This window comes from Budorcas taxicolor, chromosome 5, assembly GCF_023091745.1.
Source record: "Budorcas taxicolor isolate Tak-1 chromosome 5, Takin1.1, whole genome shotgun sequence".
NCBI classification, from domain to species: Eukaryota; Metazoa; Chordata; class Mammalia; order Artiodactyla; family Bovidae; genus Budorcas; species Budorcas taxicolor.
This window is the reverse complement of record NC_068914.1, coordinates 134191156-134205265: the sequence shown is the minus strand read 5'-3', so window position 1 is coordinate 134205265 and position 14110 is coordinate 134191156. Positions and strand designations below refer to the sequence as shown.

General features: G+C 38.4%; 1 protein-coding gene across 3 annotated transcripts in view; it reads left to right on the top strand.

Moving 5' to 3' along the window:
• The window catches only part of PLEKHA5 (pleckstrin homology domain containing A5), a 258925-nt gene that overhangs the window by 202581 nt on the left and 42234 nt on the right, over positions 1 to 14110 (top strand). Inside the window, exon 16 of one of the 3 annotated variants that reach the window (XM_052641061.1) lies at positions 12408 to 12488. The exons of the other annotated variants lie outside the window; for them this stretch is intronic. Coding sequence (XP_052497021.1) covers positions 12408 to 12488 — 81 coding nt within the window. The remainder of the gene's footprint in view (positions 1 to 12407; positions 12489 to 14110) is intronic. 3 annotated transcript variants of the gene reach the window in all.

Here is a 14110-nt window from a genome sequence, read left to right as displayed (position 1 = left end):
GTATTTCCAGTTTCCTGTGAATACCAGGAATAAAGATGGTGTCATCAGATAATAAGGAACAGTATTTTTTTTTAAGTTATTAATCAAGAAAAACAAGCTGGTTCATGTTGGTATATGGCAGAAATCAGCACAATATTGTAAAACAATTATCCGCCAATTAAAAAACTTAAAAAAATATTATCCAAAGGAAGAAAAGGAAAACAGATTTAAGCCACTGAAGCAAAAATCGGATCTATAAAATGTATCCTGTAGCCAAAAGGATTTTTAAAAAACATTCTTAAAAGGCCCATAGATGAAAAAGGACGACACTGTAATTTGTAAATTGTTTGGAAAAGTACAAATTTAGAAAATTCCAAACAATTTACGTTTATAATTTATGTAAATTGTAGATTGTTTAGAAAGACATTAGCCTAGACCTTAAAAGTTTCCTTGAAATATACCCCAGATATGTATCTCAAAATGGTGACTTAAAAAATTCAGCAGTTTAACTAAGGTTGTGAGTATAGAGATTGCCCCCCTTTTGTTCTGCTGGATTAGGGGTATTTTCATAATATGCCTCAATAAGTGGATCTTATTCCTGAAGCCAGTACTTAGGGTCAGTTTGAAAATGCTCTTTTTTTTCTTTTGGGGGAATGACAGATATGACTCCTGTGTTAGTGTCCCAGTTTTCTTTCTCTTTTTCTTTCTTTTTTTTTTTTTTAAATCTATCTTTCTCCCTTAAAGAAAAAGAGGATATATTATATCGTCTAGCTGCATCTTTTAAAGCACCATTGAATTTTTTCTGAATATATATAATAATAATACTTTGCGAAAGTTCTACCTTTAGAAACCACATACAGCATGAACCGTCTGTTCTGATTGCTTTAAAATTTCCAAAGTAATAGACCTCCATACTTTGCCCCATTGGTTATAAAGAGACTTATTTACATTCTTCTATTTAAGAAGTCACTTCAGATTTTCCTGCTTCCTGTTAAACAATGAGCAGTTTCTATAGGTAGTCATACCCTTCAATCTCAGGTTCTGGGACTTTCAGCTGTGCCTAGAATGAGAGTGGAAGGCATTTACGTTGTCATTATCCAAATGACCTGTTTATAAAGGCCCCTGCAATCCTCACAGCTTCACCCCCGGGCATGTCAAATTCTTTAGCCTTTTATTTTTGCCACACATCTTAAGAGTTTATTGATCTAGACACAGGAGGACATTCTTGAGAGATGGATTCTTTGGTGATTAAGGCTATCAGGGTTTTGGGCTATTGTTAAGACAGAGTCCCAACTTAAAAATTCTTTTTTCTAAAATGCCATTAAAAGCTCAGGAAAAGTCCATTTTCCATTTAAATGGAAAATGACCGCACAGAAATGGGTCTTCTCATTGGTCATCAATGAAGGACAAAAGCTCTGTAGGGCTGCTAGAAATCATCCAGACTGATTGCCCCACCCCGCCAAAAAAGGAGAAAGCTGTTAGTGCAGAATTCAAACTCAAGGAGCATCCCTTACTAGACAGAGCTTGAGCAAACGTTTTCCCTTCTGAGAATGAGATCCAAATTTAGGGGAAAATTATACTTAACTTTGCCAGTCTAGAATTTCTAGGCTTATACTGTCCAGTATAATAGCCACTAGCCCATATGTAGCTATTTAAGTTAGAAAAGTAAAATTCATCTTCTGCATCACACTAGCCACATTTCAAGGGCAGAAGAGCCACTGGTGTGTCATTTTGGACTGTACCAGTAGAGAGCATTTTCATCATCACAGAAAGTTCTGCTGGACAATGTTATTCTAGATGATTTATTATATAAACTTTTTTTTTAAAATAAGCATTTATTGCACCAGGTGTCAGGCTTGTAATTTGCCAGATGTGTTGTTGTTGTTGTTTCTTCGTTTATTTGTCTACACCAAGTCTTAGTTGCAGCACATAGGATCTTCGATCTTCTATTTTCATTGTGGCACGCAGGATGTTTCAGTTGGTGAAGAACCCACCTGCCAGCGCAGGAGACAAGAGACACAGGTTTGATCCCTGTGTTGGGAAGATCTCCTGGAGTAGGAAATGGCAACCCACTTCAGTATTATTGCCTGGAAAATTCCATGGACAGAGCAGCCTGGTGGGGGCTACAGTCCATGTAGTCGTGGAGAGTCAGACACAGCTGAGCTCACGCACTGGCTGGCTGTCTGAGGGATCTAGTTCCCTGACCAGGGATTGAACCCAGGCCTCCTACATGGGGCAGGCAGTCTTAGCCACTGAACCACCAGAGCAGTCCTATATAAACTTTTTAAAGAGCATTTAAGCCACGACTTAACCACTCCTTATACATAAAGGGGGGTTGGGAAATTAATCTTCCCAAGGACCAATTATATGAATGATTGTCCTGTCTTTGCCTCACTGCTAGTCTGTCTCCTTCCTGACCCTCCCCCTAAAATTATTCAGGAGCATTTATCTTATGATTTACAGCATACTGATCCTTCTGCAATCCTAGCTGGGCTAGTTTCTGTAGCAATAGATATTTTTAAACAGATATTTGAAATTGCTAGGATAATAGAACAACAGGCGGCTGGAAATTGAATTCTTAGTAATACCCCCAGATCTCAGTGGATTCTGCTGAGCCCACTGATAATAAAGCAATTCAATTGATTTTTTAAGGGAGTGAAGTCTTTTAATGCTGTATTTCATACAAAAACAAGAATATTTTAGTCTCCATGCAGTATACTTGTATTTAGATCATTAATTTGAAATTTTTCATCTTTTGATAATTGCACAGATATCTTGACCAACATTTAGTACCAGCTTATCAGGACCTTGAAAAAATTCCTAATTGGTGATGGTTGAATTGGTCCTCAGTTACTTAAATTAGTGCTGGGGCGGGATTGTGGTTCTCATGCCTGATTTCCTGTCAGAACTACCACTGGATCTTTAGCAAGACAAAAACAAAAGTACAATTCACAAGGACTTCTGCACCCCAGCTGCCAGGTTGCCAGAGCCCCTCTCCCCAACTCTGCATGTTTTTAAAACCCCACCAGTGATTTATTTTTCTCCCTCAGTCAGGTTTGAGAACTGCTAAGATAATGACAAGAACACCAAAGAAAGAGGAGACATCTGGGTTTTTTCGAAACATAAACAGCGTCTTAGTGCTTTCTGCCTTTTTCATGTATGGCACACAGGGAAAAGTGACAGCGGGGAGTTCCCTCGTGGTGCAGTGGCTAAGACTCTGTGCTCCCAACACAGGGGGCCTGGATTCCATCCCTGCTCAGGAACTAGATCCAAGAAAAGAAGAATGACAGGATCTGTACACACCTTGATAGAAACTGGAGGCCATGCTTTGGGGGCATAGTAGGCCCTCTAAGGACTAAGGTGGCGTCTGTCTCCACACACCTGGAACCCTTTCCCAGCCACAGGCATCTGTTGGAAAGCTGCTCATGATCCTACCAGCCATCGCATAAGTTGCATAGAATTGTGTTGAGGAGGTGGATTCTTAACCACTGGACCACCAGGGAAGTCCCAGTGATGGGTTTTTAATCAAGATATTTCCAACAGTAACATCAAAGAAGGCTCTGTATTCATACTTGCCCAAAATGCCTCAAACCTGAGAAAGAGACTAAAGTATCAAATTTTCTAGGTAGTTTTTATAATCATTTAGACTGACACATTTCAAGTAAAAATACATGTTTTTGTTGTAAACAGACATATATTGGCACCACCTGTAAACAGACATATACTGGTACCACCACCTAAATCTATCCATTTAGATTTTTTTATTTATTGCTGACGTGAGTTATGAAAATTCTGTAATGCCCGAATCCTGTGTTCTCGTTTTATAATAAACAATGGGCCTTTCATTATGCTTTATAATTTTGCAATTAACTGGAACCCAAACCTATATTACCTTTCACTTCAAAGAAGGAATTAAAGCAGGAAGCGAAGCATTTAACTGATTTCCAAGTAAATTATTAAGCATCCTCGACATACTAATTAGTCTTTCTCTTGCTCTGATTCCTTAAAACCAAAATACATCAGCTATTAGAAGCAGTCCCTTAATGCTGCATAGGGTTCTTGTACTAGTCAAGTCACAAGAGAATTACTGGATAGTCCTTTTGTTTTTGTCTTTTAAGGAACTTAAGCATGAAATTCCAAGGTCTCATAGAGCATTATGGTTTTTGTTTTTAGGTCATCTTACACTGCTTTAATTTGAAAGCTGTTTTATAAAGTTCACATCGCAAAAACTAAGTAGAGTGTGCTGTTTTCGTGTAAGTTATAGAAATGATCATTTTCTATGTATTAAAATGTAGGTATTTCATGACACAAACCAACCTATCTATGAAACAGACTCACAGACATAGAGAACAGACTTGTGGTTGCTAAGGGGGAGAAGGGTGTCTGGAAGGGATGGATTGGAAGTTTGGGATTAGCAGCTGCAAACTAGTATATATAGAATGGATAAACAACAAAGTCCTACTGTGTAGCACAGGGAACCATTAATATATACAATATCCTGTGATAAACTATAACGGAAAAGAAAAAGAATGTATATATAATCAAATCACATTGCTCCACAGGAGAAACTAACACAACATTGTAAGTCAAGTATATTTCAATAAAATAGAGAGAGAGAGAGAGAGACGTTGACAGACAGATAGATAGTTTTCAGAGGTGACTTAGTAAAAGAAACCACTAGCCTATCTCTAGGATTATTTGGAGCAAAAACAGATCAAGTATTTCTAATTCAATGATGTACAGAGAGTAAAAGTTCAGTCAGATGATTAAAATTGTTTCAGTTCTGTTCAGTTACTCAGTCGTGTCTGACTCTTGCAACCCCATAGACTGCAGCACGCCAGGCTTCCCTGTCCATCACCAACTCCCAGAGCTTGCTCAAAATCATGTCCATCAAGTCGGTAATGCCATCCAACCATCTCATCCTCTGTCGTCCCCTTCTCCTCCTGCCTTCTATCTTTCTCAGCATCAGGATCTTTTCCAATAAGATAGTTCTTCCTATCAGGTGGCCAAAGTATTGAAGCTTCAGCTTCAGCATTGGTCCTTCTGTGACTATTAAGGACTGATTTCCTTCAGGACTGACTGGTTGGATCTCCTTGCAGTCCAAGGGACTCTGAAGAGTCTTCTCCAGCACCACAGTTCAAAAGCATCAAATCTTCGGTGCTCAGCTTTCTTTATGGTCCTATTCACACATCCATACATGACTACTGGAAAAACAGTAGCTTTGACTAAAGGCACCTTTGTCGGCAAAGTAACGTCTGTGCTTTTTAACATGCTGTCTAGGTTGGTCATAGCTTTTCTTCGAGGAGCGAGCATCTTTTAATTTCATGGCTGCAATCACCATCTGCAGTGATTTTGGAGCCCCAAACAATAAAATCTGCCACTGTTTCCACTGTTTTCCCATCTATCTGCCACGAAGTGATGGGACCGGATGCCATGATCTTTGTTTTTTGAAGGTTGAATTTTAAGCCAGCTTTTTCACTCTTCTCTTTCATCTTCATCAAGAGGCTCTTCAGTTCCTCTTCGCTTTCTGCTGTAAGGGTGATGTCATCTGCATTTCTGAGGTTATTGATATTTCTCCCAGCAATTTTGATTCCAGCTTGTGCTTCCTCCGGCCCAGCATTTTGCATGATGTACTCTGTATATAAGTTAAATAAGCAGGTGACAATATACAGCCTTGCAAATACTGCTTTGCAAATTTGGAACCAGTCTGTTGTTCCATGTCCGGTTTTAATTGTTCCTTCTTGACTTGCATACACATTTCTCAGGAGGCTGGTAAGGTGATCTGGTATTCCCATCTCTTTAAGAATTTTTCACAGTTTGTTGTGATCCACACAAACTCTTTGGCGTAGTCAATAAAGCAAAAGTAAATGTTTTTCTGGAACTCTCTTGCTTTTTTGATGATCCAGCGGATGTTGCAATTTGATCTCTGGTTCCTCTGCCTTTTCTAAATCCAGCTTGAACATCTGGAAGTTCTCAGTTCACATACTGTTGAAGTGTCACTTGGAGAATCTTGAGCATTACTTTGCTAGTGTGTGAGATGAGTGCAGTTGTGCAGTGGTTTGAGCATTCGTTGGCATTGCCTTTCTTTGGGATTGGAATGAAAACTGACCTTTTCCTGTTCTGTGGCCACTGCTGAGTTTTCCAAATTTGCTCGCATATTGAGTGCAGCACTTTCACAGCATCATCTTTTACGATTTGAAATAGCTCGGCTGGAATTCCATCACCTCAGCTAGCTTTGTTCGTAGTGATGCTTCCTAAGGCCCACTTGATTTCAGACTCCAAAATGTCTGGCTCTAGGTGAGTGATCACACCATCGAGGTTATCTGGGTCATGAAGATCTTTTTTGTACAGTTCTTCTATGTATTCTTGCCATGTTTTCTTAGTATCTTCTGCTTCTGTTAGGTCCGTACTGTTTCCCTCCTTTATTGGGCCCATCTTTGCATGAACAGTTCCCTTGGTATCTCTAATTTTCTTGAAGAGATCTCTAGTCTTTCCCATTCTATTGTTTTCCTCTATTTCTTTGCATTGATGATTGAGGAAGGCTTTCTTATCTCTCTTTGCTCTTCTTTGGAACTCTGCATTCAGATGGGTGTATCTTTCCTTTTCTCCTTTGTATTTGGCTTATCTTCTTTTCTCAGCTATTTGTAATGCCTCCTCAGATAACCATTTTGCCTTTTTGCATTTCTTTTTCTTGGAGATGGTCTTGATACCTGTGTCCTGTACAATGCCACGAACCTATGTCTGTAGTTCTTCAGGCACTCTGTCTATCAGATGTAATCACTTGAATCTGTTTGTCACTTCCACTGTATAATTGTAAGGGATTTGATTTAGGTCATACCTGAATGGTCTAGTTGTTTTCCCTACTATCTTCAATTTAAGCCTGAATTTGGAAATGAGGAGTTCATGATCTGAGCCACAGTCAGCTCCCGGTCTTATTTTTGCTGACTGTATAGAGCTTCTCCACCATCAGCTGCACATAATATAATCAATCTGATTTTGGAATTGACCATCTGGTGATGTCCATGTGTAGAGTTGTCTCTTGTGTACTGGGAGAGAGTGTTTGCTATGACCAATGCATTCTCTTGGCAAAACTCTGTTAGCCTTTGCCCTGCTTCATTTTGTACACCAAGGTCAAACTTGCCTGCTACTCGTGTTATCTCTTGACTTCCTTCTTTGGCATTCTCGCCACCTGTGATGAAAAGGACATCTTTTTTGGGTGTTAGTTCTAGAATGTCTTATAGGTCATCACAGAACCATTCAGCTTCAGCTTCTTCAGCATTGGTGGTTGGGGCTTGGACTTGGATTTCTGTGATATTGAATGGTTTGACTTGGAAAGGAACAGAGGTCATTCTGTAATTTTTGAGATTGCACCCAAGTACTGCATTTCAAACTCTTGTTGACTCTGAGGGCTACTCCATTTCTTCTAAGGGATTCTTGCCCACAGTAGTGGATATAATGGTCGTTTGATTAAATTCATCCATTCCAGTCCATTTTAGTTCATTAATTCCTAAAATGTCAATGTTTGCTCTTGCCATCTTCTGTTTGACCACTTCCAATTTGCCTTGATTCATGGACCTAACATTCCAGGTTCCAATGCTATATTGTTCTTTATAACATTGGAGTTTGCTTCTATCACCAGTCATATCTACAGCTGGGTGGTGTTTTGCTTTAGCTCCATCTCTTCATTCTTTCTGGAGTTATTTATCCACCCACAAAATACAGAACAGTTATACCAAAGAAATTCTCTCACTGTTAAAAAAGTTGTAGGACCCACAACAGATTTCCCAACCTGGGGATCTGGCAAAGGGACAGAGAACCCCTAGGGAATTTGACTTTGGAGGCCAGTGGGATTTCATTATAGAACTTCCACAGGACTGGGGGAACAGACTCTTGGAGGGCACAAACAAAACCTTGTGCGCACCAGGAGCCAGGAGAAAGGAGCCGTGTCCCCACAAGAGACTGAGTCAGACTTGTCAGTGAAATTGCTTAATGGGGACCAAACTCCTTGTTGTTGAGATCTTGAGTGTTGTGTTTAGCTGCCCTCAGCCATTGCATGCTGCACACAAGAGGGGTGGCGCCAGGTACAGGACCACTCCTCTGTGCCCTTCATCCCTAGAAGCCCATTGCCCAGGCATCCTAGCAGCCCTTGGTCAGGTGGGTGTGATGCCCAGGGGAATTCTGAAATGGTCCCCCTGCTCCTTCTTTCTGCAGATAGACTTCCTCATCTCTCCGACTTGAGTGAGATGAGATCCTCTAAGAGTATGTGAACTGAAGAACATTCACTGTGCTCAGATTACATTTGACTGACTTCAACACTTTGGGAAAGAACATTGTAGTTACTTTTCTGTCAAAAGGAATCTTGAGGCCAGACTGTCACCTTGATATTTTAATGATATTGTCCACATCACAGATTTTCGAGTTGTGTGTTATCATTATCTGGAAGTCAGGATCTCTGTTCTTTTCAAGCTCCTCACATGATTCTGGGTTCAGAACCACTGGTAGAAATAAACTTGAACTTTGATTTGTTATGTAGCCTGTAATAAAAAGGAAAAAAAATGATAGTTGTAGGTGTTTACAAATGCATTGTGGTAGCTTACTTTTTTTAGTTAATGTTTCTTCAGTCAATTTCTGATATGCATACAGATTCATAAGGCAGAATAAAGGTGGTAAGAACAGTTCTAGATCAGGGCCTTGCTGCATTAAAGGACTTCAGCAACCTTATACATGATATGAACACATGTGCTGAAGTTTTTTCTTAGCTTCTTGTGTCCCCAGGGGGTGTTTGGCAAAAGATACAGTTGTTCCATTAATTTAGTTTATTTGCGATTTATATATTTTTATCATTGACTCTCAAATAACATTTTTTTTAATTAGAAAAGCAATATCTATACAATGGAGAAAATTGGGGAAATTCAGAGAAGTATAGAGAAAGAATAAATAATCATTCTGTCCTACAATTCAAAATAATAGCTGCTGACATTTTTCATTTCATTGCTGTACTAAATTGTCACTTTCCAAAGATGCCTTCTAAGTTTAATATTCTAGGATTTCATATATACATTTGAAATTTTTCATAATGAAAAGTAGTCAGCTTCAGAAGTTGTCTCTGTGACACTCTACACTTTGTAACTTTAAATGTTATTTTTTTCCCTGATAGCTCAGTTGGTAAAGAATCTGCCTGCAATGCAGGGAACCCCCTTGGTTGGGAAGATCTACTGCAGAAGGGATAGGCTACCCACTCCAGTATTCTTGGGCTTCCCTTGTGGCTCAGCTGGTAAACAATCTGCCTGCAGTGCGGGAGACCTGGGTTTGATCCCTGGGTTGGGAAGGTCCCCTGGAGAAGGGAAAGGCTACCCACTGCAGTATTCTGGTCTGGAGCATTCCATGGACTGTAGAGTCCATGGGGTCGAAGAGTCAGACTCGACTGAGGGACTTTCACTTTGACTTTGTTAGAGAAAGACAAATACCATATGTTATCACTCATATATGGGATCTGAAAAGTGAAAACAAACAAATGAATGTAATGAAACAGGAACAGACTGACAGATGTGGAGAACAAACTAGTGATGACCAGGGGGAAGACAGGAGCAGGACGGGGCCAGTTAGAGGTAGGGGATTAAGAGAGATAAACAACTGGGTATAAAATAAAGAAGCTACATGAATATTTTGTATAGCATAAGGAATGTAGCTCATTTTATAGTAACTTTAAATGGGGTATAACCTATAAAAATACTGAATCACTGTATTGCACACCTGAAAATAATCTAGTATTATAAATCGACTATACTTCAGTTTTTAAGAAATAGTCATTTTTTTAATGTTATTTTTGCTCTTTGTATTTTTAGTTTTTCTGTTCCTAAGTCAGTGTCTTCTCACAAGGTTCCCCCTCTTAGTGACTTAATAGTTAATGATCTTTGATAGGTAAATTAAATGGAGGCAGTTTTTAAATCGAAAATGTGGCTTCCCTCTATAGCATGCATGTTTACCCTCTCGAAGTATTCTGCTAAATAAATCAGGCTGGATTACCGTTCGGCTGAAACGATATTGTCCCTTTTTAAATACATTTTAAAAAGTAATTCCTAAAGGTCTAAAGTCTGAATACTAGTCACTGGTCTGTACCCTGTTGAAGCTTGACTTAAAGGTGAAAAACCACCATATTGACAAACCTAGCCATGTGACAAGGGCCTATTTGCAGGACTCCACAGGCAGTTGCATTTTTGACCTTGAGTGTCTTTTATGTTTGGAGACTATCCAACCTGCGTGATTTCTTAAACATTCATGCTCTTGACCATCTTTCAAACCCCCAGGCCCTCGACCCGCTTCCTCCCAACCCCCAACCCCCTCACCTAATCTAACTCAAGTACTTTTCTATCTAATTTTCATGGCATGCTCTTGAAAAACAGCAAGTGTAGATGAGATTGCTTTGAAAATCAAAATGATTTAATACTGAAAATGAAGAGTGTTAGGCTACCTACATTATATGAAAGAAAGAAAGTGAAAGTCACTCAGTCGTGTCCAACTCTTTGCGACCCCGTGGACCCTATATAGTCCATGGAATTCTCCAGGCCAGAATACTGGAGTGGGTAGCCTTTCTGCTCCAGGGGATCTTCCCAACCAAGGAGTCAATCCCAGGTCTCTTGCATTGCAGGCGGATTCTTTATCAGCTGAGCCAGAAGGGAAGCCCACATTATACGAAGTATGTATCAGTGCAGTCAAATGATGAGGCCAAAACCAAAGGCAGTTACACTTTATTCCAAGATCAACATTTGATTGGGCTTCCCATGTGGCACTAGTGTTTAAGAACCCGCCTGACAAAGCAGGAGACGTAAGAGATGCAGATTCAATGCCTGGGTCGGAAAGATCCCCTGGAGGAAGGCATGGCAAGTCACTCCAGGATTCTGGCCTGCAGAATCCCATGGACAGAGGGCTCAAAGAGGGCTGCAAAGAGTCAGATTTGACTGAAGCAACTTAGCACACACTCAACTCTTTGGTTAAGATAAAACGACAAGCATTCCTTTAAAACATAAACTTTAAAATATAAAGAGGTCTTAAATTTCTGTATAAAAGTTGTTTTCTACTAAAGAAAACTTTTTATCTATAGTTGCCTACTTATAAGTTACTTCCCAACAGTAAAATTTTATCTTGTACTTCCTATTAACACAGTTCTTTCCTGTGTGCATGAGAGGTCACCTGTAAATGCCTTGGTCCCTTACTGGGTAATAGTGAGGGGAAGAGAGTTTGAATTCAACCAGCGTGTAGATTTGAGTTTTACTGACATACAGACGTTTGAGTTTAACTAATATTAAATGTTTAGATTTAAAAACAAATTACTTACCTAGAATAAAACTTTTTAAAAAAGGAGATTACACCAGTCACAGAAGGTTTCTCATTTGACAGCTAAAACAGAAATTACTGACTTGAAACATTGGTAACTAGACTGCAAATAAAATTGTCTAGGTGTATAGTTTTCCAGATTTAATTTTTGCTTATGCATTCAGTCTTAAGATTAGTAAACTTTTGCAGATTTTGTTAAGTCAGTGAAGTAGCATTTGTTAACCATGATAGAAATGCTTATTTTCTATAATATGGGGGATGAAAATTATATAAACTAAATGTCACGAATTGCAATTATGAACAGACTTGTCTGCTTACAAATAGTACAAATATGTTGGCCTTTTATTGTCTATACATAATGATAATTATCTTTTGAATGCTTTAACTTTTGAGTCCAGAGCCTGCTAAAACAAATATTTTTCTAGAGGCAGTAATTAAGTACAATATAGCTGGAAATGTGAAACATAATTTCAGTCTTTTAAAGAGCTGGGAGATTCACTGAGTCTTCGCTTATTTAATTTGAGTTTGTACAGCTTTGAAATCATTCTGCATATGGTGTTCTACTTTGAGATAATCTGAAGTAGAGTATATATAAGTGTCTATCAAGATTAATAATAAAGTGTGTGATTGTTTAAGTGAGAAGGTATTTGTTGAGAGCTAAGTTTTTTCTGAATAACCTTATAAAGAACTGAATATCATTTTAAGCCTTTTTACTAAATAGCTAATTAAGTTATGCCATTTTTTTCCTTTTAAGTTTGTAGGTGGTTGCCTTTTAGTTTATCCTTTGAGTCTTGATGCTTTATCATCTGTTCTAGTGTATATAAGGATATTCATTAATTGACTATATTGGTTACGTTTATTAAATAAAGCCTTTACTGCAGTTAGTAAGCCCTTTATAATTTTGGCAGTATTTTACAACTTTTAATACTTGTTTGAAATGGCTTATATTGATTCTGTACAACCTTGGGATAATATATAAACAACTGCACTCTTAGGAAGATATTAAAGTAGAGGCTATATTTACAGTGTCGTCTTTCAAATCTAGCTATGCTGTAAACTGATGTTTGCTGTATGCTCCTCCTGATTTGAAATAGATGAAAGAAAATGAACCTATTATCACCATGGTTCACACAATGATTGAGAACTCGGCGCTAAGACCCCAACTGTACCAGCAAGTAAGGTCTTGGACAGTGAATGATACTGCTTTATCATCTGCAAAACCCCTCAGTGACAGTTTTGGTTTCTCCTCAAAGTTACTCATAACATTAGTCTTTTTCTTATTCCATTTTTTGTTTCTGTCTCTTTGGAAAAAAAAATAAAAACAACAACCCAACTCATCCATGCTTTTCAAGACGCTGCAGTTCTTCGCATGGCTTTGCTGAACATTTTGCTGTTGAATATTAAGTGTGCCATTTTCTTGAAGTTTTTGTACAGAGTATTTGATTGAAATGTACTTGGAGGTCTGCAGTACATGTGTAAAAATTTTTTACTAACTTGCCATTAATTTTTGATTAAAGCATTGTAACTGATTTTTAGGGAAAACTTAAAAAGAATTTCTTTTTTCCCTTTCAGGGGCAAGCTCCCCAACCTCTCTCCCCATCAGTGTTTTAGGAACAGTTTATATTTGTATGGAAGTTATTTAAGGCTTGTTTCTGTACTGTGGTATGGTAAAAACTAAAGATGACCATTTCTTACCATACTGGGAGTGACTTCTCCCTGTATTCTTTTCACTCTTCTGTAGTCATCATGGTCTTCATATCTGACCCCATTCTCTTCCCTAGCTCAAATATGTGCCATGGCGTTGGCTGGCTTGAACTTAGGACCTCGGTAATCTGCAGATCTGCAAAAGAAGTCATGTTACGCATTCCTATCCAGTATTTTTTTTTTCTTTTTTGTATTTCATGGTCTAAATGTTCTTAGCTGTGTGTTTTGCAACATCAGCTTAGCTTCTTCCACTTCAACACCCTCGAATTAACTGTGGCCTATGACCTGTCACAATACTTTAAAAATCATACCGAGGAAGAAAATTAACTAACATGAAAAATGAATATACCTTTTAATTGAGATATGTAAAAGCACCTGGTAAAAAGAAGCACCTTGAACTTGCACTGGTTTTAAAGGTCTCCAATTTGCCTCAAGGCGCCTTGAGGTCTGTGTGATGGAACTTGTAACTGGGAGACTGAAGCAGTTGGCGGGAGGGTGACTCTCTGTTTCTGAGCCCAGTTTTCAAAACATGTAGAGTATGTGATCGAGCATAGTTTTTAATTTGCAACAAGGAGATAAACTATTAAATATTTAAAGTTAAACAGCTTTACTCTTCAAAAGAAAAATGAATCTCCATTCTTAAAGTCACGAGATTATAGAACCTTGGTACTTCATTGCAAAAAGCCACACTTTTTGAAATGAACCTTAGGACTTGACCTGGAATTGATAACCTTTTCAGCATACAAAGCTGTCAGTTTCTAATTTTATAAAATGCTGACTGACATGAGATCAAAGGCCTTTTATTCTAACAGGTTGTGTTTTTGTTTTTCACATTTTGTATATTTCCAATAAGTAAGAGCTGAGATTTTCTGTTTGGTTTGATTTTTCTTTTTATATTGATCGGTAATCAAGGCTAATGGTGGAGGATTCATTGCTGATTGAAATCATTCAGCTGCACTAGAAGTTCTCCCTGGAGTTTTTCCAGAAACATGGAAGTTATCTGAGACTGGTCTTCCATAGCATCACTGACCTTGAATACTGAAAGAGTAATAGATTTATATACACATATTTCCACATACTGATTCTTGAAAGA